General features: G+C 36.5%; 2 protein-coding genes across 3 annotated transcripts in view; one reads left to right on the plus strand and one right to left on the minus strand.

Annotated features, from left to right (window-relative positions):
* Positions 1-484: 484 nt before the first annotated feature.
* On the minus strand, positions 485-27,542 carry LOC131525318 (CUB and sushi domain-containing protein 3-like). 2 transcript variants are annotated; one of them, XR_009267186.1, is made up of 3 exons: positions 11,298-11,395; positions 8,083-8,299; positions 485-621 (listed from the first exon to the last, which is right to left on the minus strand). XR_009267186.1 is itself a non-coding variant. In XM_058752759.1 (3 exons), exons 1-3 carry the CDS (start codon positions 27,188-27,190, stop codon positions 7,375-7,377), a joined length of 501 nt encoding a protein of 166 aa, XP_058608742.1. In that variant the 5' UTR covers positions 27,191-27,542; the 3' UTR covers positions 7,357-7,374. The 2 variants fall into 2 exon arrangements, 1 of the variants encoding a protein (XP_058608742.1); XM_058752759.1 differs by lacking the exons at positions 485-621; positions 11,298-11,395 and adding exons at positions 7,357-7,474; positions 27,007-27,542.
* LOC131525317 (uncharacterized) overlaps positions 13,668-27,871 on the plus strand; it is a 32,167-nt gene continuing 17,963 nt past the window's right edge. The window contains exons 1-2 of the mRNA XM_058752758.1: positions 13,668-13,678; positions 27,223-27,341. The gene's annotated coding sequence lies outside the window, so the exon portion shown is untranslated. The remainder of the gene's footprint in view (positions 13,679-27,222; positions 27,342-27,871) is intronic.

Here is a 27,871-nt window from a genome sequence, read left to right on the forward strand (position 1 = left end):
TTCTCTTTCTCGAGTGCACTAATAGAGGTCCGAGTGTTTCTCTGGTGTTGATTTCAGAAGAAAAGTATTAGTCCACAAGCTCAAGCCTCCAACAGCAGTTCGTACTCATATACTACTTTAATCAGCTCCTTCAGATGCCATTAAGGGCACAATAACTTACAATGTTACATAATCTAAAGCTTTTAACTGAATATTTTAATGAAATGTGTTTGAATTTTCAGGATTTAAGTGGCAGGCACTGCACTGAAAGCCAAGTTATTACTGAAAAACACTGTTTTCTTGGACCCACTGCAGGTGAGGATTTATATGGAATTGAATCTGGCAAGTAGCAATTATTGATGATGAACATCTCAGACAGAACATCAAATTAGCGCTTTCACAATAAATTCTGTGAAAGTGTGAAATAATCCAGTAAGGTACATATTTTCTTTTAAATGGAATGGATACAAAAATGATATCAAAGCAGAGTTCATTGCTTACATGCTCTGCACCAAACGCTGCTGGTTTTGAATCGGACTCAGTCCAGGAGGAGGAGGATGACAGTCTGATTTAATGGGACTGGCCTGCTCTTTCATAAAAGCTGGCTGAGGAGCCACCCATATATCAAGAGGAAGCACAACCCTGGAGTTAAACAAATAAATAAGAGCAATTAAACAAAGTGGCCACCACTCCTCACCTGGAATTATACAAGTCCCATACACCCCCACTGCACAAACTCTTCAATACAGGGAATAAAGAGATTTTTTTTACTTTTCGCATGTCACTTGTTCAAGGCACTTAGGCAAATAACTTGAGCGTAGAGCACCGTCACAGTCCAAAGGCCTATATTGAGTTTTTCCCAGTAAACATGCCTTTACAAAACAGTTGAGCCACTTTTGAGTGCCTATTTTTTACTTTTAAACTACCTTTGCTGTCATCTAAAAGGTTGTAGCTATAATGATACCAAGGACGATAGCCATAATAACTATAATGTTTTAATAATCATTCTAATTCTGTGAGAATAGGAAAGTCCACTACACATCTACTGTATAACAATACCGATACAGAGGAATAATATTTTCAGAATGTTTCTTTTCTAGCAGATGAATAAAATACTGACAGAAACAGCTTTATAAAGAGATATAAACGGAATACAATAACAAACATAATGCTATCATCTGTTTCTGTGGACTAATATAATATAGTCATCATTACAGTTATAGATTCATAGTTATCGTTCTTCATGTGAATGAGTTTTAACAATCACAAATTTACATTAAAATAACACTAATTTAAGTTAACTTTAAAAACACTACTAATTTCATTAAACATTAATAAATCTATTTAAATACATTTAACATCAAAAAGAATATCCATTTTTAAAAGGTAATGTGATGCCCAAATTGACTGAATTTAGTTTACATTTCATCTTAATTTCTTCTGATAAAACAATACAGAATTGTAATATCAATTATGTACTATAATATGAAAATAATTACAGTTTATCAAGCAGTAATTCAGCAAATTATGATTAAATAACCCTAAATCATCTGTTATTAAGTAACAAGCAAGTCGATTTCATTATACAGTGAGGAAAATAAGTATTTGAACACCCTGCTATTTTGCAAGTTCTCCCACTTAGAAATCATGGAGGGGTCTGAAATTGTCATCGTAGGTGCATGTCCACTGTGAGAGACATAATCTAAAAAAAAATACAGAAATCACAATGTATGATTTTTTAACTATTTATTTGTATGATACAGCTGCAAATAAGTATTTGAACACCTGTCTATCAGCTAGAATTCTGACCCTCAAAGACCTGTTAGTCTGCCTTTAAAATGTCCACCTCCACTCCATTTATTATCCTAAATAAGATGCACCTGTTTGAGGTCGTTAGCTGCATAAAGACACCTGTCCACCCCATACAATCAGTAAGAATCCAACTACTAACATGGCCAAGACCAAAGAGCTGTCCAAAGACACTAGAGACAAAATTGTACACCTCCACAAGGCTGGAAAGGGCTACGGGGAAATTGCCAAGCAGCTTGGTAAAAAAAAAGGTCCACTGTTGGAGCAATCATTAGAAAATGGAAGAAGCTAAACATGACTGTCAATCTCCCTCGGACTGGGGCTCCATGCAAGATCTCACCTCGTGGGGTCTCAATGATCCTAAGAAAGGTGAGAAATCAGCCCAGAACTACACGGGAGGAGCTGGTCAATGACCTGAAAAGAGCTGGGACCACCGTTTCCAAGGTTACTGTTGGTAATACACGAAGACGTCATGGTTTGAAATCATGCATGGCACGGAAGGTTCCCCTGCTTAAACCAGCACATGTCCAGGCCCGACTTAAGTTTGCCAATGACCATTTGGATGATCCAGAGGAGTCATGGGAGAAAGTCATGTGGTCAGATGAGACCAAAATATAACTTTTGGTCATAATTCCACTAAACGTGTTTGGAGGAAGAAGAATGATGAGTACCATCCCAAGAACACCATCCCTACTGTGAAGCATGGGGTGGTAGCATCATGCTTTGGGGTGTTTTTCTGCACATGGGACAGGGCGACTGCACTGTATTAAGGAGAGGATGACCGGGGCCATGTATTGCGAGATTTTGGGAACAACCTCCTTCCCTCAGTTAGAGCATTGAAGATGGGTCGAGGCTGGGTCTTCCAACATGACAATGACCAAGCACACAGCCAGGATAACCAAGGAGTGGCTCTGTAAGAAGCATATCAAGGTTCTGGCGTGGCCTAGCCAGTCTCCAGACCTAAACCCAATAGAGAATCTTTGAGGGAGCTCAAACTCCGTGTTTCTCAGCGACAGGCCAGAAACCTGACTGATCTAGAGAAGATCTGTGTGGAGGAGGCCAAAATCCCTCCTGCAGTGTGTGCAAACCTGGTGAAAAACTACAGGAAACGTTTGACCTCTGTAATTGCAAACAAAGGCTACTGTACCAAATATTAACATTGATTTTCTCAGGTGTTCAAATAATTATTTGCAGCTGTATCATACAAATAAATAGTTAAAAAATCATACATTGTGATTTCTGGATTTTTTTTTTTAGATTATGTCTCTCACAGTGGACATGCACCTACGATGACAATTTCAGACCCCTCCATGATTTCTAAGTGGGAGAACTTGCAAAATAGCAGGGTGTTCAAATACTTATTTTCCTCACTGTATGTTAGGGTCAAGAATGTTTAAGCAGTGTAAATAATGACTAGTTAATGTTCACTCAAATAAAAATTAGGCCTATGTCATTTATGCCGAGTTCACACTGCACGATTTTAGCATGATTTTTCACTCGCCGACAGGTTTTGATAAATCGCCGACAAATGCCCGAAATCAGAGGCAAATCAGTGCTCATTCACGATAACCTACAGCCAGTGAGAGAGCAAGATACAGGGCAGCGGGAAGTTCGGGCAAGACTTTTATTTATTTATTTATTCATTTATTTTTACAAAGCGAGCCATTTACAAACAACGTGCCTACATTTTTGCATTAGAATATACAGAACAGGTAGGCTACATGAAGATGAAGAAGGGGCTAGAGTTTTTCCTGTAAATAATATTCTTCTTCTATAAAGGACAAAAGATTTATTGCATTTTTCTTTTTCATCACTTTGAGGGCTTTTTATAGGCTATAAGAAATAAACTCATAAAATGCACAAAACGCTGGTTTCACTTTCAAGTAGGCTACTTAGATTTGTGTATATAAAAATTTCACAGCAGAAGTATGTTTGTTAACAAGTCATTTTTGTTAATTATTGTGTTCAGGAAGAACTTATAGACCATAATACCAGCGTGATCTTGCGTTATTACCTTATCACTTTTTGCGTGCATTTGGCTGTAGTTTGCAGGCAGACAGAGTTGTCTGCGATTCTTTCTGTTGTAAAGTCATGCAGTGCGTAACCTCCTGTCGCCGATCTATCGCGCAATGTGAACACAGCAGCGACTGAATGCCACCCCAGATAGTCGTGCAGTGTGAACTCGGCATTACTTACCCTCATGGCATTTCAAACCTGCATGACTATTTCTACAGTGGAACACAAAAGTTACCATTCACTTGGTCAAAAAACACCAAGACATTTCTCAAAATATCTTCTTTTATATGCCACATAAGAAAGAAAGACGTTTGGAATGACATGAGGAGGAGTAAATAATGAGGATATTTTCATTTTGGGGTGAACTATCCCCTTAAAAGCAGCAGTCCTTGAGCTTTACGCAGGAGATCGCTGTAGTTGGATTTGGAAAACTTGTGTAAGCTGATGGGACTAAGCCAAAGCTCAGTTTCTGTCTCATATGGAGTGTAAATGTTTTAGCTCAATCCTGCTCCTGGAGATCCGACTTCCTGTAGAGTTTAGTTTCACTTCTAACAAACACCTGAACCAGTTAATAATGGTCTTTCAGCTCATTTGAAAATTGCAAGCAGGTGTGTTGGAACTAAATTCTGCAGGAAAGTAGATCACCGCTGTTGTAGGAGCTCCAATTATAAAAAGGCCAAACAATTAGGAGGAAACACCAACATGGAAACTGGTGTGTCCTCAATCCGATGCCTAAACAACATCTCCATACATTATATACCCATCACCCCATGACAATATAATATAAATTTAAAAAAAACCATAATACCCCCACAACAGCAGCAGCTGCACAGCACCAATTAGGGTGACAGTTACTGAAATCTTTACCTACACGTCAAGGATGTCAGCTGACTGGTTAATGCATTTCCAGAGATAATATCTAATATCAGATATTGCATTACCCTTAAATGTTATTTTTTGTGTGTTAAGATGTTATTCCTGCCCATTTTGGGGTTAAAAATGTAAGTACAGTACAGTGTTGATATTGTTAGCTAACTGCTAAATATTGCTTTTGTTCACTGAAAGTGGAATGAATGAATGAATATTAAAAAATTTGAATTATTGTCTTGGCAAATGGAATAAGTTTAAGTAGTAAAATTACAAGAACTAAAACTGAAAAAATTAAGCTAAATACATACTGTATATTAAACGAAAGAAAACATGACAAATGTACATAAAATACTATACAATTAAAAATTGAAGATATTTTAAAATATTTATAAATAATGTAATAGTAATAATATTCCTAAAACAATACTGGTACAGTACCACAATAAACAAACAAATAAATTATTTATGTAGGAGAGTGGGAAACTGTGGGTTTTATGATAGCACACACCTGTTGAAGAACAAATATCAGCTAACAGTCCTGACTAAGATTATAGAACAATGGAAACACTACATGGCAAATATCACATGTTGACTCAGAGGCCTTTTGTACAGTCATACTCTTCACACAATACATTCAAATCCACCCACAACAAGCAAGCTTCAGATCCAAATTAATAATTGGGTGGATAAAACAGCACTTATTTAAATCAGCTCTCAAATCAAATAATCTCAAGAATGATTACATTTTAGCTGAGAACTGATTCAACAGAAATTAGGAGGGATAATATGGTATTCTGTGTGATAAGAGTGAAGACTTCTGGATGAGTTAAATCATAAATGTATGTGGGTAAACCCTATCAAACCAGAGATCGAAGATATTAAAGCGATGGTAATATGTGGCAATGACTCACAGGATCTATTTCACAGCGAACAAAGAAAAAGATAATGGAATGGCAGGGTCAGCCAATGAGATCTCGTCTAAGACAGAGGGAATAAAAACGTGTCATTAACTCAGTTGGCACATGGAAGGAATGGTATGTTTCATTTGCAGCAGACTAAGTGATGCAGAATGATCTCAGACCAAAAAATTAATCCTGCTATACAGCACAATAAACCTCTTTAGCCTTAATGCCCATGTCTGCTGTCTTCACAGTAGTAAAAAAGCATTATCTACGGAACATTATGTTACTATGTTTAATGGTTAGCTTGGTTCCTTCAAAGCTCAAATGCAAATGTCGGTTTTTAATTTTCAAAATGAAACACATGTTACAAACATACTGCCAAATAAGACAATGATCTGTTAAACTACCATTCAAAAGGATGCTTGTTTGATCAAAATGACGATCCTTCAGAAACATTCAAATATGCTGATTTGGGGTGCAAGAACCATTTTTTTGAAAACATTTTTTGTTTTGTTTTTTTAATGGAAAAAAAAACTTTTTTCAGGATTATTTGATGAATAGAAACTTTAGAACCGCAATTATTTGTAATAGAAACCTGATTTAACTTTGCTAAAGGGATAGTTCACCCAAAAATGAACATTCTGTCATCATTTACTCACCCACAAGTAGTTCCAAACCTGTATGAATTTATTTGTTCTGCTGAACACAAAGGAAGATATTCTGAAGAATGTGGGAAACAGAGCAGTTCTGGAGCACCATTGACTTCCATAGTATTTTTTTTTTTCCTACTATGGAAGTCAATGGTGCCCCAAAACAGCCCGATTACAAACTTTCTTCAAAATATCTTAGAATTTCATACAGCTTTGGAACTACTTGAGGGTGCAACCTGTCCTCCAACCAATATGCCCGTATAGGTCGTTTGTCCAAATCCCTGAAATACGACCCATCAGAGCATATACTACAATTGTTCCCCTATTGGCAACAGGACGTTTTCATATTAATGTTTTGTACTCTTTTTTTTTTTCTGCGTTATAATTCGGGTTTCGTGTAGCTCAGTTGGTAGAGCATTGCGTTATACGATGATATGTATGTGATCATGCAATCATGGGTTCGATCCCAGAGAACGCACGCGCTCATAAAATGTACACTAAAAATCATGATTTAGCAGGATTTCTGTAAGAGGTAGGTTTAGGGGTGGGGTTAGGTGTGGTCATTCGTACGAATTAGTCACCTAGTAAAATATGTACGAATTACCGTGAGATCGGTGTAAAAAGTCCACACATTGCATTTAAATAAACACGCATTTTGATTGGCAATGACAGTCATGAGTCATTTCATGACGACAGACGCAACACGACACTGTCATTATATTTAAGCGCGCTAGAGGGCGCTTAACTTTAAAACATAAATATAGGTCGTAATAAGGCGCTTGCACAAACGACCTATAGGGTCGTTTTTTGTTGCAGGACAGGCTCTGAGGGTGAGTAAATGACAGAATTTTCATTTTTGGATGAACTACCCCTTTAATGTCTTTATTGTGACTTCTGATCAACTTAATGCTGAAAAAAATGCTTACTTTTGAATGGAAGTGTATCATTTTATAATAATTTTCACTAACATTAAAAGATTCCAATCCCAAACAGATTTTTAGAAGCACTTCACTGAATTTTTGTGTGACGTTACGACTAGCGCAGCTACACTGACTTTCTTACATATAATCAGTATCATAAAACAACAACCATATTGGAATAGTCTCAATATCCTTTTGATTTCTTGGAGACGTGGAGTTCAGCTGACACTAATAATACACTGGCAGGCTAAACCGCCCATGCTGAACGAGCTTAACATTCATAGAACACCATGGAAACGTGGGGCTGTGCAGGAAGCTGTCCTTGAATCTTTAAGCATAAAGAAAAAAAAAAGTGTCTTAGAAGTGTCCTTGTGCACATCGTTTCCCACACAGATATTAATAAATAAAGAAAGGTGACATAAAAATGGTGGGGAAAAGCAACAAATTTACAGCGTTCCGCAATGTTTTCTATAGAACTCATTTCATTGGGTAAAATGCTATCTGAGAAGTGATCTATGAATGTAGTAGGCAAGCTTTTCAAAATGCTAGCTTTCGAATGGAAAACAGGCCAAGGCCCCAAGGACACTCCCCCTGAGGATATCTGCTCCGCTCAATCCCTTGAGCCTCAATCCTTTTATTTTCTTCTTATTTTCAAAGTATACAAGGGAGAATTTCAGACTCAAGACAGCGATAGAGTCAAAAGCGCTAAATCAATTTGTGGACTTCAATGTTCAAAACATTAGATACAGACCTAAAATGAAATTTTCATTCCTCTCAGTGCACTTTAGACAAGTTTTGGGACACTTAAGTAAATCCCAAGTTCGCGCACAGAGTTCACACAGTTCAAACTGTTAGCAAAGTAATGTCAGCTAGCAATTCCAAGAGATTGGATCTGGCATTTACACACACAATAAGATAAAAATGTTGTGTATTTACCGTGTCCGTAAGTTTGCTGGACTGGGTTGCCCATCGTAGACTGAAAGGATGTCAAAGTCCTCCTCTAAGGCAAAGCCTTGAAACACCAACTGTATCCGGTTGTGTTCCTGTGCCACAATCACCCATGTGCAGTTGGCGTAGTTGGGATATCCATACGGGTATCCGGGGCTTTCTATTGTCCCATTTGGACTGTGTAGTGTGTGACTGCAGTTTTGAGCTGTGAAAAGGAGAAAAAAAAATAAAAAAGAGAAGAAAGTATTAAACAAAGTGGATGGAAAAACATTAAAATGCATTCAAATGAGGAATCCAGGCAAAATCTAAACAATCTTGGAACCAAAATGTGAATTTAATTGATTTATTCCTTATCAGTAAGTTGGTATAGAACATTTGCAAACAATGCTTTATGATTTACAACCTCCTGACATGATGAATATGTTCATTTGCCAGTTCGGTCTGTGCATTTGAAGGATTAATTCACATTCATTAATGTGTTGTTTGATCTGACAGGGCATTAAATCATTTGTTAGTACAATAAAATGCTTCCACATTAAAATCCTTATAATGTCCATGTAATTATGTAAGTGTGTACTCAAGGTGCATATAAATAAGACAAGCTAAAACGACTGTAATATTTATCTATTTTTACTCATGCAAAGTTATAGAGCAGTAATATTCAATTTCAAGAGGCAATTAAATTAACATATGGTCCAGCACATGAATACTGTCAGCTGCCCTTGCTATTGCCACAGCTTTATCAGTGGTCAAAAAGATGTTTCCACGGCAGCTTCGCAAAGGCAACAAGAAAAAGGAGGAATGATACCACCCTTGGTTATTAATTTGACTAATTTTAATAACTCCATATCGCCTGCAGCTCAGACTGCACTCCTCAGCATTAATTGCATTTCTCTTTTGCATACTTGTCAACGACCTCTTATAAAATATTGCACTCAATCTGAAATTTTAATAACTGTGTGTGGCTCCATCCATCAGTGAAAAGCCTGGCCTAAATTACTAGTTCTGGACAGGTCCGTAGCCCCACTTTTAATTAATAGTCCCTTCTTGCTTTAATAATCGTTAATGTTCTCAGATTTTTGCTCGTTTTTATTTTAATTTTTTTAATTTTACCCACTCCGGGAAACTTACATATCTGCTATAGTCACACAGGACCTGACAACATGGCCCAAATACTCCCTGCATTTCATCTTTTTAATGGGAGTCTTAAATCAATGTTCTATAGAAAAGTTTAGAGTATAATTCTGCAACATTTTAACTTACGATCTTAATATAAAACTGATACAGTAAGTTAAATGTAAGTTTGTAACAACTGCATGCAATTAAATTGAATATGAAAAATACTCATTTTAGGCAGGAATTAGACAAACTAGTTTGCACTGAAAAAAAGAAAAGAAAAAATTGCTGCCTGTGGCTAATTTCATTATCTGCTAAATGACTACCGAGCCCTCCCTCTGTGAAGCTAATTTGTATAAATAATATAATTTATGAATTTAAAAATAAAATTAAAACTAAAACATTAGAAATAAAGCTTGAATTATTAGACAAACTTGCTTGCAAAGGAAATAAATACATAGGGCCTACATACAAAACCAGAAACCAAAACAATGCAAATGGATACATAATCCTACATTTTATCCATTTATTTGATTCTTAAATGCATTGGAATTTGTGTGGGGTTAGGTGATTAAAACAGCATTAGAAATGCCTAATTAGAGAACATCTGTTATCACTAAAGCCCACATTCCATAAAAACAATACCAACACACCAGCAAACAAATGAGAACCCAGCATGTCTACATACAGCACACGTTTGTCTAACACATTTGAGTGGAGATTACGCCAAGATTACACTCAATGAAAAACCAAACTCAAACAGCATGTCCCATATGCACAAATATTCAAAGCATTTACCGAACGCAAACACAACATGTCATATAAATCATTTAATGCAAAGATAGAGTGTCATTATGCAAGAAAAAAAAATATATATACTATTCAGTATGCACAACCTGTTAAGGTTTTTTTATGGTATAACTCCTAAGCACAACTGGGATTTGGATTTCTTAAGGCAGAAGCTTTGCCTACTAGCATAGAATTTTAATAATTAAGTGAAAATGTATCCGAGAAAGGAAAAACCTGAGGTGCTTTTATTAAAATAAAAAATTTTCAAACAGCTGGAAAACAGTTGAGTGCTATTCAGATAATCCGCCTTTGGCCAATGGCCATATTCAGTGCAGTTTTCCAAATGATAATGAAACAGACTGTTTAGGATTTGGAGGACGTCTCTCTCTGTGTTTAAAAGGCATGGTGTCTGTGATAAATGCCTTCTTGACACGAATTATTTAGGCTAGAAAGTGTCACAAAATAAGATGCTAAGCACCAAGAGCTGGGATTCATTTGGGAGCTAAGATGTTTGTGGCTCTTTAAGATTCATTTCAAGCCTGTTTGCTTGTCTCATATTCTAACCATACTAGATTAACATAAAACTTGGAAATGTGAACGTATTTCCAAAAGCTGCAATGTGCAATAGCAGGAAACAATCCGTTTTTGCACTCTATCCCACGGGAATGTTCATGTGAGATTGGCCCAGCATGAACCATTGTGAAAAACACTTGACCTCTGGATACAGACGCCTTTATGGCTCTGTGGGGTTTTTACGGCCGCAAGTCTTCTCTATGAAGCACTACAATATTAAGAATGAAACCCAGGTCATTTCAGACCACTGAGAGGAATGCTGACAAAAAAATAAAGAGATTCATTCAACCTAAAATAAGACTCTCTGTCCAACAAGGAACAAGAACAAAATGTGGACATTCAACATTCAAGTTGTTCGTCTTAAATGAACTAAAACTAACATGTTTTAAGTTTAAAATGAGACACATTCGTGCATTTCTGGGCTTCTTATCAGTATTACACGGTTGTGAACACAAAACAGCATCTGTTGTGAAGACCGAGTACGTCTGATTAGCATAGAAGGTCCTGATCAATATAGGTTATCACTTATAATTAACACTAATCACGGAACAAAAGTCGATAGATTATTTAATGTTTTATGTAAAATGGGTCACAAGCAAAATATTATAGACTCACAACACAGAGTGAGTGTAATTTTAACCACGAACACGGAGATTGCTAAATCTCAACAGCAGGATTGCTAACCAACAGTTCAATAAACTAGAATTTGATATAAAGTAACTTACATCTCAGACACAATATTAAAAGTTACTTTGTTTCTACTCTGCTCTAAAATAGTTCCAAGCTCACCGCGGAGTCTCCAACAAACACATGGCGGGCGTTTCGTTTGTGAGTGAACAAAACGTTTGAATGAATGATTCAATGACTCACTCGATTTGTGAATCGGTGTTTTTGAGCAAATCGCTAGAATGAATAGGTGCGTTCGACTTAACGCAGCGCTGCGCAGATCGATCAAATTCTGACTTGAAGCAGTGCATGCCGGTTAGATTCACCGCATGACAATGATCACGTGTGTTTCGGGTTTATTTGAACCTTTTCAACCTTTTCGATGTAAAAAGACAGTTTCATCATTTTTTAAAGTACATTAACAACACATTAGGTGACTCTTCTGTTCACAAATGCAAATACTGGCCTGACTGGAAGTAAGAGAAGATTCATAGCATTCATAACACACAGTGACCACGTTTACATGGACATCAGTAATCTAATTATTTACCTTATTCTGAATAAAACAATATTATGATTAAGGTGTTTACATGAGTTGCTTTTAGAATAATCCTTTCATGTTCCTGTTTTACATGTTAAAGTATAGATCGATTAATGGCATGCATCATTACGTCACAACGCGACGCTATCCGACGTCCCCTCCAGAATTTCACATATAAACATATAGTTCGTCTTCGTGATGATGCCATATACAGTTTTGGGTGTTTCATTTTTAATTTTATGAAAGCTTCAAGTCCAGTTAATTATTTGTATGTGCATACAGACGACGGTGATGTTGAAGCTCTTTTATAGTGATGGGTCGTTCTTGAACGATTCGTTCTTTTTGAACGAATCTTTAATGTGACTCGGGAAGAACGAGTCGTCTCAGGGAGTGATTCGTTCAGTCGCACATGCGCAACATCCTATAGGTTCTGTAATGGAATTAGTTCACCTGTTTCGAGTCTTCGGGTTTGAGTCGTTCGTTCATCACGTGACAGCCTCATACACTAACCTATGCAGTCAGAGCCTGAAAGAGAATTGATTCGTTCACCTCCCGAGTCATCGGGTTTGAGTCGTTCGTTCTTTTGTCACGTGATGTGACAGCTTTGGGCAGAGAAATTAGTTAATTTACAACCTTCCTTACAAACGGGTGCATAGTCATTATTATTATTATTATTATTATTATTATTATTATTATTATTTACTCGTACAGTTATGTGATGCATTTCTGGTCTCAAATTATTGCTTTTAATTTCTGTCATGATGGTTCTTTTCCATAATACTGAATGTAGTAATAAAAATGATAAAGAGTTGGTTATGTTTTAATTTAATTTATTTTATTTTATTTATTTTTTTTGGAGTCTAATCTTCATAAAATACAATACCTTGTTGTATTTATGTCTTTTGAGTTAACCCTTTAGATTAGACTATAGTGCTACTTACTATACTTTTGTAACATATGGCACTTTAGACATTAACACTGTGTACACACTCTTGAATTGTTTTTTTTATTGTTTATTTTTGTGCCAGAAAAAGCTTTAGCAAAGAGGATAACTATTCCAAAATGAATTAAAACAATTTAAATAAAAAATACAAGAAAATTAAAATATACTAAAGCCACAGAGCCAGATCATAACCTTAATATTTTAAACTAACATTAATCATTCATATTCAAAATGTTGTTTGCTTTCACTTTATGTCATTGTGTCCTTTTTGACCAATCTTCTTATACAAATATTAGACCAATATGTCAAGTCTGCCTAGGAAAAACAATTATACCAGCAAAGTCAAAATTGGAGTAAAAATGAACAAACTATAAGTGCTTTGTAATTTTAGGCTTGTATTTTTTATTATATAGTTATATTATATGTTTATTGATAGACAAAGACAGTGAAAGGACAAATCAATCAATATTTTATTTATAACAGGGTTTTATTTATTTATAAAATAACACAGATCCTCAAGAAACAGTAACAAAAACATAGTGACAGAAGTGAACAGACCATTTTTATTTCTAGGAAAATGCTTATTACACATATTTTGATAATTTTATGATAATTCTTAAATGTGATCCAACATACAAAAAATACAGTTTTACTTTATAGTATTTTAATGATCCGGCAAGTGGTCACGTGACAAAAGAACGAACGACTCAAACCCCAAGACTCGAAACAGGTGAACTAATCAATTCTCTTTCTGGCTCTGACTGCATTGGTTTAGCTTATGAGGCTGTCACGTGATGAACGAACGACTCAAACCCGATGACTCGGGAGGTGAACTAATCAATTCTCTTTCCGGCTCTGAATGCATTGGTTAGTGTATGAGGCTGTCACGTGTTGAACGAACGCCTCAAACCCGATGACTTGTCAGATAGAGGTGAGGTGAGCTAATCAAGACCCAGGTAAACGATGAATCTTTTCTGTTTTTTATAGCATTATAGTTTGTATTGTTTGTAGTGTGATCAACGTTTGCATAAGTAGTAGATGTGTTAGGGAAGTAGCACGTAACATTTTAATTATATTTTGCTAAAATGAACGAAATGACTCGAAAAAAGATTCGTTCATTTTGCTGAACGAGACTCAAAGGTCCGAGTCAGTAAAATGATCCGAACTTCCCATCACTACTCTTTTATTTGCCGTCAAACGGTTGATCACTGCCGTGTGTGTATCCTGTCGCAAAATGTGGCGAAAAGTCCTGCACGACGGTAATAGTTTGATTAAGATGTTTACATGTCTGTACTGTACTTCAATAATGCGACTAAAGTAGGAATACTCCACATGTCTTAATTCAATTTGTGTTTACTTCGATTATGACTTTAGCCGGATTAAGGTAATCAAAAATCTCTGTTTACATGGTAGACTCTTAATCAGAGTATTGTCTTAATCGTATTAAAATCGGAGTATTGATGTCCATGTAAACGTAGTGAGTGTCTCAAGTCCATAACAAAGGCATTGGCTATGCTTACTCTAATGAAGGTGGAAGCATCACTGACCACATTACAACTTTCCCCGGACACTTCCAGATACATATAGACTATTTAATGATTTGAAACACAATTTATAACTTCAATGTGTTCAGAACTTAACACATTGAAGGTATAATTCTCAAACATATAGGCCTATACACATAATGTTTTTAACTTAACTATTTAAATATCAAATTCTACTTAATTTAGGATTCCCAAATAAGGGAATATCTGATCTTTTTTTCTTTTTTAAAAAAAAAAAGGAAGCAGAATTTAAGGAACATTCTTACAAACTTAATAAAATTGATCAGAGGCCTTTTTTCCCTTAAAAAGCTCTTCATGAATCCATCTCCAGGTTCCTCATGTTTTAAGTGATTTGAATAAAGTTCAAGTGTCCATTTGAATGGAATGGAAAGGAAAAAGGAAATGCATTATGTAACTTCTTAATGAAGGGTAACCCCCACATTCACAGCAGCAGGTATTTTCTTTTCCTTGAGCATAGATTTGCAAATGCATTATGAAAGTAACAAGTGAATTGAGTTGACCTGCATTAATACAGTGCTGCATAAATCTCTAAGGCTCAAAAAAGCTCCATACAGTAGTATTTCATCCATAACACTTTATTGATTTTTTTACAAAAGAGTCTCACACAGTCACAACGTCATATGTGTTTGAAGTTATTTCTGGCAGAGGTGCACATTTCAACTATTTCTGAGATCCCCGAATCTTGGTCTTATACTAGGGATCTTTGCATCTGTTTAGTGTTTTCCCAAAATATTGGTGTAGTGAAGTAAAAAAGGAGAAAGAGCTTTGACCTTGCTTAGCACGACTGCAGAGACCACCTCCAGAGTCAACCAATGTTTGTTTTGCCTCCGCTGTTGTTTTGCTGCTACGGGGCTGCAGCGCCTCGGCATGACACTTTGATAAATCGATCGCTGCCGTGCCGTACTACGGCAGGACAGCAATCCTTCAGAGTACCCGCAATCAGAGATCTTAGGAGGGAAGGGGAGTGGGAAAGAGGTGGGCAAAAGCAAGGGGAGGGGGAATTCTGTATGAGCAGCTGGACTGTACTTTGTCCACCTCTTTAACTAGAAGTCAACAGAAAGACTGTTCCAAAAACAAGCATCACATCTATCCATCAGAGCAGGCAATCGCAGAATGCATGCATCTATCCGATCCTGTCCAATGCAGTAAATAAACAATCCTAAATATTTTAAATACTATTACATATTTTTATATTTAAGTTCAATAAATATAATACAATAAAATAAAATAAAAAATATAAATAAATAATGAAACAAGTGTCCTGTGTGTGAGGAATGCTATTTATATCTAATATACTCTATAAGACATCACTTGTGAGGTTACGGTTTAGTTAGGATGACTATGTAGGCAGTATGAAGGAGGCAGAAGGTTTTGGAACAGAACTCATGCCACTCATGGTAAGATAACAGCAGTCTGAGTCACTGGCAGAAAAATCTGGTTTCGTTGACAGAGATTATTCCATAAAGCTTTGATATGTGTATGAAAACATGTGGCATCAGAATCCATTGCCAACGCACAGCTTTAGAACACACCCTGGAATTAGAGTATGTCTTTGCGTGACATTGTTTGGCAATAACTTAAGATTAACAAGAAATTACATTTCTATGCCTGTTATCTGCACTAATGAAGATAAAATGTTCGCTGTTGATTTGTGCTCTCTTTTGCCATTATCCTGTTTCCAGCTTTTTCCCTATGTTCCCATACTTAGTGCATCTACTTTCTTATCTCCAGCTTCCAGCAGACCAGCCTGATGTGGACTAGATTGAAGTATTAGATCTTTACCAGAGACAGATGGATGGATGGATATATTATCTATGGATAGATTAGCTTCATTATTTTAAAGGAATAGCTCACTCAAAAATGAAAAATTTGTCATGATTTACGTACCCTCGTGTTGTTCCAAACCTGTAAGTTTCTTTCTTATGTTGAACACAAAAGAAGATATTTTGAAGATTTTTGAAGAAACAAACAGTTGAGAAACAAGTTGACTTGACAAGAGTCAAGATATCGCAACGTGAAGCATGCATGAATGTATGAAATGGTAAAGTCTTGACTGATTGCATTTTAATCTTAGGAAGCAACTTTAGTGTGACTTAATTAACATTCATGAGCAAAGCTTTATATTTATAAATCCTGGATTGTTTTGTTTTCCTTTTTATGGTTAATCGACTGAGTGTATAAATGACAAATCTGAATAAGAAAGCTTAACAAAACTTGTGAAGTTCATTTGGTTCCAGGAATTTGTTTTAAAACATAAATGGTTTTGAATAAGAAATGGTTCTCGATTCCCAGCTCCATAAATAATTCATTTTTTATAATGGAATTAAGTGATTTAGATTCTGTGCAATAATAAATAGAGGAAGCGCAAGGTAAATAGCATATGTCTTGCTTACGGCACGATTACTGCTTATTAGTGTGTGCTTTGAGACGTCCTGCGCATTGTGAATTGGGTTGGTACTAATTTCGTCAGTCCACCTGTCTTCCTGCACCTGCGTAATTTATATCCCTGAAAGTGAGACGAGACATGTAGCAAACATTTGCAGGTGAAACCTCCCACTTCTGACAGAGTTAAAGCTGAGGCTAATGCTTCGCCAGCCATAGCAGATAATCTTTACAATCTCTGGAAATGCATTCCCTTTAGCTTTGCTGCCATAGCTCTGCTGTAAATTGGGCACCTAAGAGACAAATGGGTCTGACTCACCAGTTTTCATAAGCACTTCAAATCGATCATATTTCCTTTTTTCAAGGACCAGTGGAAAATGCCATTATGGCCTGAGTTCTGTTACACCATACCAACAAGGCAGATGTGAATGGGGATTTCAAATATGCCAACACAAGAGGAAAAACAACCTTCTTAGTTCCACAAATCTCTCTATGTACAACCAGCTGCCTTCTAATGTGTCAAAGCATCGGCTGCAGGCTCCATCATTTCTGCATTAACCGAAGAATGCCCGTCATTACAATGGAAATCGGCAACCTCAGCTTTCCTGGGTAAAACCATACATTACACTAATGTTTGTGCAATGGGATTGCGGAGAACATTAATAGAAAGGCAAATGCTGTGGAAAGAGGAGAAAATTAGCTCTACTTTAGCGAGGAGACATATTTGTTGTTTTCATTGGGTCAACAGATAATCGAAACAGCTGGAGTCAGCATGACACTTCCAGGTGTATTTGAAATATATTTGTCTCTACAATGTTTTAACATTAGTTTTTTCATATTGATCAGGTTAATAGCGTTGAAGTACAAGCACGCAGCTTGCTTGTTGATCTGAGGAAATGTTTTCATATATTTTGTCCTGTAGAAGCAACTTCCATCACGTGATATGTTTTCTCAGTTCATGCATTTTGCAGGAATCAAACCCATGACCTTGACGCTGTAAGCAACACGTTCTATTGTTTGAGTAACATCACTCCAAAAATGCATTTGCCATCAAGTCCCAAGTCCCATGAATATTTAATGAGGTAAGCTCTGATGCTGTTTATGATTGGCTGTCTGTTGCTAAACATGTTATTGGCACTGCAATTTGAGGTTAATCTGATTCAGTGCTTTACCCACAGTTAAACGTGCTTTGACCCAAGGTTTAAAAGAGTATTCAGGAAGCAATATAAATTAAGCTCAATCACAACATTTGTTTCGTGGCATAATGTTGTTTTCCTCAAATATTAATTTTGACTTCTGAGTTGCATTTTGATACAGTACTTACAATGGAAGCAAATTCTACCAATCCGCAAACATTAAAATACTCACAAAGCATTGGCAAAAATATGTTAACGTGATGGGGGAATCACTTACTAGCTTTTTCTGTTTAAAGGTAATAATGCCTAAAATCAGAACAGCTCAAATAATAGACCCTTTACAGCATAAATGTAAGTGCTGTAAAAGTATGTTTTTTAGCTTCACAATTTCTGCTTGTAAATTCCTGAAAAATTGGTCCCATTTACTTCCACTGAGGCATTCTCAATGCGACCTTGGTTTTTGTTTTTTTTAAAGAAAAGAAAAGATGTTAATCAACATTGTGCCACAAATGCATTTGATGCAGTCAAATGCGTGAATTGAATTGAATCGGAAATACTGCTTTAAGAAGATCTAGGGTCAAACACAGTGTGAAAAGACTGTTGAAAAGTTAATCACAGTTACAAAACAAAAAAGCATGCCTAATTGCAAATAGTCTCTTCTATTAAAGTCTTTTATTATCATGGGCATCAGCTCAAACACCTCTGTATTAGGTTCCCATTAAATATGCATCCAGAGTGTCTACTAAGATATGCTGTTGTGTTTGCATGAGGCGAATGTTTTAATTCAGCCTGGAGCAGAAAATGATGTGGACCTGCATGTTAAAGTGACTTAGATATTCATTACATTATGAATATTACAGGTTAGTGTTTTGTTTCTTTGCCATGAGCAAAGAACACTTTAAAATGGACCGGGTGGCCTCAATAGCTTAGCGTTTCAAAGAGATGTTCCTGACTGAGCAGAGAGCACACACAAGGAGTGCATTTCAGGCAGAATTTAGTGCACTTTCAGCCCCATTACGGAGCCACAATGGCCCAGTGTTCAGATCTAACATGGGTCTTCAATGAAACTGGCTCTGGTCGGCTCCAGCCATCGTAGCTGTGTGCTGTTAATCTCTCTGCCTCCTCCTTCTAGCGCACAGGCAACGATTGAGGGCCAAACCATTGAGGAATTACCGAATTACTCATGCTGTTTCTTTTTCAGGGCTTAAAACTGCATAGCTAAGCATTGCATTGCTTTTCTCCATGATTGAAGTTGTGTCTGCAAACAAGCTTGTTTAGATTCTCTTTAAATAAAACTACAGTTCCTTTTATGTGGCTCTGAATGAGGGAGTGAACAGGGAATGAATGTGGCCCTCTTTGTTTATTGTGCAGAGGCAGTATGAAGGTGTCCCCATGCCAACGGCTAAGACAAGAGTGAGAAAGAGGATAGACTTTTAATGAAGAACTCTCTGTCGCCCCCTCACTGATCGCCATTCTGATAAATCAGTCCTCTTCTCTTCAAGGCTGTAATTAATGGACTGAAAGTTTAAGATGATTCTAGGGGGCTACAGGTCCGGAGGGGCCCAAAACAATAACAACAGTATTGATGGAGGTCAAAGTACAGTAAATTCAATGTATTTTTACATTAAGGAAGTAAGTAAATAAACAAAATAAATCAATGTATGTTCTGTTTTCTCTTAGAGAACTATTCAGTATTCAAATAGTTTAATAAATGGAGGATCAGATTGATTAGAGAGACTGATAGGTGCAGAGGGGCTGACAAAAATACCAGCAGGACTGATGGAGAATCCAGCACAATGTACTTACTTTACTTATATATATATATATATATATATATATATATATATATATATATATATATATATATTAGTGCTGTCAAACGATTAATCGTGATTAATCGCATACAAAACAAAAGTTTTAGTTTGCATAATATATGTGTGTGTATTGTGTATATTATGTGTGTGTACTGTGTATATTTATTATGTGCATATAAATATTCTGAAAATATTTACATGTATTTACATGTCTATATTTATATTCATATAATTTATATTAGAAATAAATATATTTAATATATAAACAGAACCTATTTTTCTGAAATATATACATGCATGTGTGTGTATATTTATATATACATAAAAATATAAACAGTACACATGCATATATTATGTAAACAAACAATTTTGACAGCACTAATATATTTATATACTATAGATATATATATATATATATACATGCCTGTATATGTATATTGTTGTATTTTTTATCTATATTGGGATAGAAAATTGCACAAATAGTGATTCAGAACTGTTCAGTCTAGTTCATTTGATTCATTTTTATTCTTTCTTACAGTACATCTCTATAACATGATGCTGCTTAACATCCAGCTTTGTTTGCCATCCATGTGTCACTGGATCGATGCTGTTTTAGTAATAGAATAATTGAAGTACTAGAGAATTAAAGCGATCATCTACAGAATGCTATTGATTGTCACGTACAGGAGAGGATAATGACTCGTGCTTATAGTTTAATGATTTGTTCCAATTGTCCCTTGAACTTAAATTGGCTTAACAGAGTGAATACGCACTCTGAAGTCAGTGTAACGTCACTTCCTGAATGTATTCAGTCTGTATACCTTTAAAGGGATAGTCCTTCCAAAAATTAAGCTTCTGTCATCATTTCTCATCCTTATGTTGATTCAAACCTGCATGACTTTCTTGCTTTTGTGGAACACGCACACACACACACACACACACACACACACAAACACAAAATAAGAATGTTTGCAACCAAGCAGTTTTGGTTCCCATTGATTTCCACTGTACTTTATGTCCAAACAATGGAAGTCAATGGGTATGAAAAGTGTTTGGTTAACAATATTCTTCAAAATATCTTTTACATTTCACAGAAGAAAAAAAATCATACAGATTTGGAGAAACATGAGATTGAGTAAATAATGACAGAATTTTAGTTTGACTACCCTTTTAATAGTGTGGTCACATTCAAGAAATCCCCATTTTTGCCCTTACATGAAACTCCTAATCACATAAATTCCTATTACAGTAAAATGAATGGAATTCACATGCAAAATTTCACAGAGCAAATGCAAATGTGATCACACTTTAAAGGGATAGTTCACTCAGAAATGAAAATTCTGTCATCATTTATTCACCCTTATGTTGTTTTAAACCTGTATGAGTCTCTTTCTTCTGCTGTTGTCTTTTTGACGTATTACACTGTATTGCTGACAAAAACTCAACTTTTGCGGCATTTATTTGGCTAATAATACATAATAATACATTGGAATCCAAATAAATCCCTAAATTCCTATTCCAGCATATCACAGAGTTTTCCGCCCAGACATGGAAAAAGTAGCGGCTGACAGGTGTGTTTGCAGTGACAGCGGTGCCGCACTGACACGGATTAGAGCGGATAACAGGCTGCAGCAGCCGGCACACTGCGACCTGACGGCTGTCCGCCTCACTCAGGTCTGTGTGTCTCTAAACACCCGTGCCTATACCTCACTCTTGTTTTCTGTCCTGCGCTAATTCCCCACTCTTTATCTGCCTGTGTCCCTCCTTATCTTTTGGCATCAATCCATTTAGCTCGCCACTTGATTGTGTGGGTTAAAAGACGGGGTGAATATTAGATTCTATATGAGGAGAAGAGCTGGAGGTAGTCTGCAGTAACTAATGGCACCCCTCGGTGGAGCTCTGCCAAATAAAATCAAATTGCAGTCCTTTGACTGTGATGCATCGTGCCAAAGAGGAACGGAGGATGGAAGGGCACAAAAGCATAAACGCCAGTGTAATGGAGAGAAAGAGAGGGAGCAGAGAGGAGAAACAAAGCAGTTTCGGGTGGAGGAGACGTAAAAGGATTAACTGTGTAATCTAATCACAGCAGATAAAAGATAAGAAAACACTACATCAAAGTTCTGAAGAGGACCTGGATGTGACAGGCAGCAAGGCAAAAGAAATCTCCGTTGTCAATCTACAAGAGATAGCGGCCACTGGAAGACAGGAAGAGACCTACACGTTTATATCCGCTCAATGAAAAAGCAAATGGACTGCTATACTATCACTTCTATCATAGTTGTGGGTCTTAACTGTTACAGTTGGAAAGTTGGAACGTTTCAAAGAGAATTCATTGTGAAAATCTGGACAGAAAGTATGACATTTAAATTAGTAAACTACTTTATTATTATATTATCAATATTTAGGACTATATTTTTCACAAAGGTCATTTTTAAAATGTTTTTTAAAGTCTCTTATGCTCACCAGGGCTGCATTTATTTGATCAAAAATACAATAAAAACAGTAATATTGTGAAATTCCAATATTACAATTCAAAATAGCTGTTTTCTATTTTAACATATTTTACATTTAATTTATTTCTGTGATGGCAACGCTGAATTTTCAGTACTCCAGTCTTCAATGTCACATGATCCTTCAGAAATCAAGCTAGTATGCTGATTTGGTGCTCAAAATACATTTTTTATTAACATTATGAATTTTGTTTTTTTAATTAATTTTTTTTTTTTGGAAACCAAAGGATTCTTGGATGAATTGAAAGGTCGAAAGAACAGCATTTATTTGAAACATAATTATTTTGTAATATGTCTTCATTAATTTAATGCCTCTTTAAAAAATTTTAATAAAAAGTCTTACTGACCCCAAACTTTTGATCGGTAGAGTACATTATTTATGTGCTCTTTCAGCCACCAACAGAAAATCCAACAAAAACTTTACAATAGGCCCATTTGTCTCAATATGCTCCAAATAATGTTTAACCTTGAATCACTCTTTGTCCAAAAACCCAAGAGTAAAGTACACTCTAATAAAAAAAGACAATCTGACAACTGAAGACTAAAAACATTCACATACAAAATTCACTCCATGCCTGTCATGATGCCAGTTTCAGGTGTCAGTGCAAATGTCAAGTACATATTTGCTTTGATTTTCTTTTAACTTGGGTCTTAGCTGTGTACCATGATGGAAGCCTACATGCATTTCACTGATCCAAGCTAAAAACCTCTTGAGCCATAATAATTGTCATATTTGCATTTCTATATATATGTAAATGTATCGGACAACATATGTGGGCAATTCACAATCATTATACTCAAACAAGAGAAATGACAATGCAAAAAAACAGCTACAAAGAAAATGAAGTCAACCATTTTTGCTGTTTTACATATAGAAGGTTTCACATTCCATACTTCTTGTATGCTTTATATGTTTTTTTTTCTTTGTTTTGTGTTACATATTGTGTCTTTGTTGTGTGCAGAACTGTCTGTACTGTCAATGTTCTTCAATCTAAGCTTCATCAAAAACATTTTTATATCCAGTGAATCTGGTGTAATAATAACTTGACCTGTTGTCTTCTACCTTAAAAGGATAATTTGCCCCAAAATGAATATTCTGCCATCATTTATTCACCCTCATATCATTCCAAACTTGTACAACTTTATTTCTTCTGTGAGAGAAGATTTTTGAAACCGGAATTTTTTTTTTTTTTTTTTTTGTACAATCAAAAGTCCAGTGTTGTTTTGGATCCCACTGATTTCCATTGTATCACCAAAACACATTTTTTGTGTTCTGCAGAACAAAGTAAGCCATACATGTTGACAACATGAGGGCAAGTAAATTACAGAATTATTAATACAGAAATATCCTTTTAATATGATGACCATGAAGTCACACTCATCTTAGCCACTTTGTTTAATGTGCTAAATAAGTGTCTGATGTTAACCACAGTGCATTCAAAGGAGGGAAACTGTTGGTGTACTATTGATGCACAGGTAGCCGTGTAAATAAATCATCTCACTCCTTGCCAAAGGCATCCTTCAGTCCTTTGGGAGCTGCATGCAAACAACAGACCTGTTTAGTAGTCTTTACTTTTAAAGTCTAAGCAAACAGATTGGCAGGTGTTAATTTTCTTGGAACAGGTTATTATGTGTGCTATAAAAGAGAATGGAGAGGGAGGAAGAGATGAATAAGCAATGACGTGAGAAAAATAAAGGTTAGCAAGAATGAAAGTTACAGAAAAATAGTGAAGGAGTTTTCTATGACACATAACACCATTAGAGTGTAAGTGTGTCCCCTTTGAGAGAACAAGCTTGTGCTGTGCAGTGCTGTATAGCCGTGCTAAATGCTCTGGTGGGAGCTGTCCGTGGTCCTAATTGGCATGCAGCTGGGGATTGCAACTAACTCTAAGAGTCAAATCAGAGGCTGATGGCTACATTCAGACTAAACATTTAGTGTTACTTTGTTCTCTCAGTGCAAAATATGTCTAAAAGGCCTTTGTTTGCTAAGGCAGATTTTGAGTCATTTATAAAGGCAACCAGTGGAAAAGATGCAATGAGCAGAGCTGGAGGGGAGCTGTCCATGGTGCTGAAGTGTCACTGAACTCTAGTACCCACAATCTGCTCTGAGCGATTCCTTCAAGTCTCCTTTAAACACCTGTTGCTGCTCAGCTGACAAATGTATTGTGCTTACATAGCACTGAACCTTAGCTTAAAAAAATAAAAAATAAATTAAAAAAACACAGCTAAAAAAAGATAAGACTGTTTCAAAACAAGAGTGCACAATCTCTGCTTGTGTTTCAAGGGAGCTTGAAATGTCCTCCCTAGCGTAATCTCAAAAGTTACGAAATTTTGTACATTCAAACAACCAAAGGGACTGGCCAAAACTGAATACATATGGCAAGCTCCCTCTGACATGATGAAAAGATTTCTCTGCATGCTTACAAATTCTTGCGTTCAATAGAGCCTTACACCAAGTTGCATCATGGAAATGCATCGGTTTCATGACTTTGACCATTTTATGAAGTCAAGTGTCATTGACTATCAAAGATTTTGGGGTGAGGAAAATAGGATTCAGCCAAACATCCATGATGATGAGTTGTTAGTGATATTATTTGGGTAAAATATGAAAAACGTTTCATCGTGAGCACTTTAATGTCTCCAGAGCAGCAACTTCTGAGGCTGAGGCTGAGCCAGAGCACGATTACCCAAATCACTTTTGGAAACAGAACAGAAACAGATTAATGGGATTCTTTTTTATTATTTATTTATTTATTTTTAATTGAAGTTTTTTTTTTTTTTTTTTACTTTTGACAAGATGAAGACTACAAGGTCACAAAAAAAAAAAAAAAAAGTAGAAGAGAAGAAATTTTTATTTTATTTTCTAAGAAAATAACTGTCGTCTGGGATGGTCGGAACTTTAGGCTGCATAACACATAAACATTAACTGAACTGCATTAAAATAAACATAAAACAATTTAATATTCATAAATGAGAACAAATATAAGAATTAATAACTTCTTTAAATAAAACCTAAATTAATGTGATGATTAAGATTGTAAGGTGATTTATACTTTTTACCACAAAAACATCAGGGTTGCAATATTTTACTGGCTATACACATTGCCTTGTTAAATTGATAAATGTTTATATATATAAATATTACAATTATTATACATCTAAATAAATATATTCTATTTTACAGTAAAATTACATGAATATTCTCAGAAATATTGTCATTTGTACCGACTATATGGTAAAGTAACCAAAAACGGGTCGCATTGTACATTTTCCGGTTAAAACTGTTTACATTTTTAAGAACATTTCATGCAATTTAATGTATATACCCTGTTCTCAGTCAGCAGTTTGTCAATATGCAGTGACCATACAGCTTACATGATGAGTTCAGCCATGCCCCAGTAGCTGAAGAGGCATTAAATTTGCATTTCCTTCTAGCTAGAAAAAAAGCCCGTTTTATTTCACCAGTCATAGCTTATGCGCTAACACGAAAACTCTAAAAGGCTTCCAAGATATACTCGGGTTATTAATGAAGCATGAGAGACTCCACTGCCGGCTCTGTGTAAGCGCAGCTATTCTGAAGCTTTAGTGCCGCTCAATGGAAAAACAGGGAAACTGCTTGACGACTTCGCGAGCGCTTTCCGGACTCGGTCAAAAACGCAGAACATTCTGCTCGTGATATTACTTATTCGAAACCGTTAAATAACATAAAATGTCGACCGGCTTTGTGGATTCGTTTACTACTTTTATCATCACGTCCTAAGCAACATCAACTCTGAGGAAAACAAGGCTTGAATCGCAGTAGCGCGAGAGTGTTCAATATGCTGCTGAATTAAAGGGATAGTTCAATCAAAAATAATGTCTAACATTATCTGGCATAGCCTAATTTAGATATTTGAGTTATTTTGCGTTATTTTTCGCTTACGTGGAACAGAAAATTAGATGTTAGAAAGACAGTCACGGTGTCAAGAGGAAAACTAAATCCTTTCAGTGTATATCATGACACTTGTTTTTAGCTAAATTTGGGCTTAAAACCAATCAGCACTCTGACTACAACTTCCCTTCAAGGTAAATAACGGATGGATGGTTGGTTGGGAATGCCATAATTTCAAGAAACGCAACAAATAGGCAAACAATTCCTAGGATAGCTAATGACTAGGCTGATGGAATGGACATATTTTAGACGGAGGAAGATATCCTATTATGGTAAAATAAATGTTGAAAATAGCGCAGAGTCAAAGACCTGTCTCGTTGGTATTAAACCCCTCTCTCTCCAGCCTCCACATACGCCCCCCTTCCTCCCAAACTCACTCATTCACTCTTGGCTCCCACACTCACGAAATCTTGCGCCACACACACACACATTTATATATTTTCGGAAATGGTTCGAGTACATCTTTATCCATTAACCCATTTTACCTTAAAACTAAAACACCACTTCTCGCGCACCCACCAAAAATCCAACATCTTGCTCTGAGGTGTTATTCAAAGCATATAATGCAACATATTATGCCAACATGGGGCAGACCAAGGTTGGCAAGAAATAACACCAAAATACACTATGAAAAGTACACAAGGCTGTTTTACATTGAAATACATTCACGCACAAATAAATGGCACACTTGGCTACTGTATGTGCAACCTCTTCATGTTATTGACTGCTATGTTTCTCTAGTGATTCTGCTGCTTATATCCATTGATGTCTGGTAGATCCGTATCAATGAAACGCATGACCCAACATTAAATGCCATAGTGTTGGCACAGAATTGACAATGGCAGCACTCCATCCACATGTCAGGGGTAAAAGGGTCGCATATGTAGCCTCCGAGAGGGTTGCGCGCACGGCAACAGGACCACATGCAGCATAACGGGAAACTCACCCTTAACCGATGCAGCCAGCAGCCCCATATAGAAGAACAGCACCCCGCTCCAGTGATGCGCCTGTACTCCCACCTTCATTAGCGCAAAAATCCTTATACCATCCAGTTTCCTCGTCCCGTTATATGTACATCTGCACTCTGTCCTCACGAGTCCCGTTCTGTCAGGATTCAAAGAGGCGCTCATGGTGGGCTTTTTTTTTTTTTTTTTTTTGGCAGGCACGGTTATCAGATGGTTTTAAAAGGAAGATTCACTTGGTGTCGGCGCTGAGAAAAATCCCAGTGCATGGAGACTGGACCCTCGCAGCTGGACTGAACCATCTCAAGCGAGCCGCGGGGTGAGCGGATTCTAATAGACGCGTTCTCTCCTAAAACCTGAAGAGCTGATGATGTGAACTGTATCTGGTGTTTTCAAGCTCACGAGAACGACGGATAAAGTCTGGAAAGCTATTCAAACGGATCATGCGGCATACGCCCGTACACTCCCCCACGCGCGCGTTTAAGTTTATTTTCCAATTTATACAACGCTGAAAATCCACGTTTCTATCTTTCTCCCAATGAGTCACTGTTAAAGGAGCGCTAGGATACACTCGCTGTCACCGCCCACTCGTGGAAGTTTACAGCCTTCATCACTGTCTAAATCATTTCCAGGCGTGAAAATAATCGTTAAGGGATTTCCACCTCTGGGCTCACTGTTTCAAGACTAAAGCAAATGAAACGAAGAGCGCGACTGCAGAACGAGCTCACAGCATCTCTCTCTCTCTCTCTCGCTCGCTCGCTCGCTCCTTCTCTCTCTCACCTTTCCAAAGGTGTGCCAAATACACAAACACTTAAGTCTATGGTTGTAAGACTAATGCTAGCCTGTATT

The sequence above is a fragment of the Onychostoma macrolepis genome, chromosome 19 (genome assembly GCF_012432095.1).
Source record: "Onychostoma macrolepis isolate SWU-2019 chromosome 19, ASM1243209v1, whole genome shotgun sequence".
Classification (NCBI taxonomy): domain Eukaryota; kingdom Metazoa; phylum Chordata; class Actinopteri; order Cypriniformes; family Cyprinidae; genus Onychostoma; species Onychostoma macrolepis.

Bases quoted from the DNA above. Each gene is read 5' to 3' on its own strand.
- LOC131525318 (XM_058752759.1), bottom strand. From the start codon at position 27,190: ATGAGCGCCTCTTTGAATCCTGACAGAACGGGACTCGTGAGGACAGAG. The intron at 8,300-27,006 runs GTGAGTTTCCCG...TCCTTTTCACAG, and splicing joins GCTGGCTGCATCGGTTAAGG to CTCAAAACTGCAGTCACACA. The intron at 7,475-8,082 runs GTAAATACACAA...TTATGCTTAAAG, and splicing joins CCAGCAAACTTACGGACACG to ATTCAAGGACAGCTTCCTGC.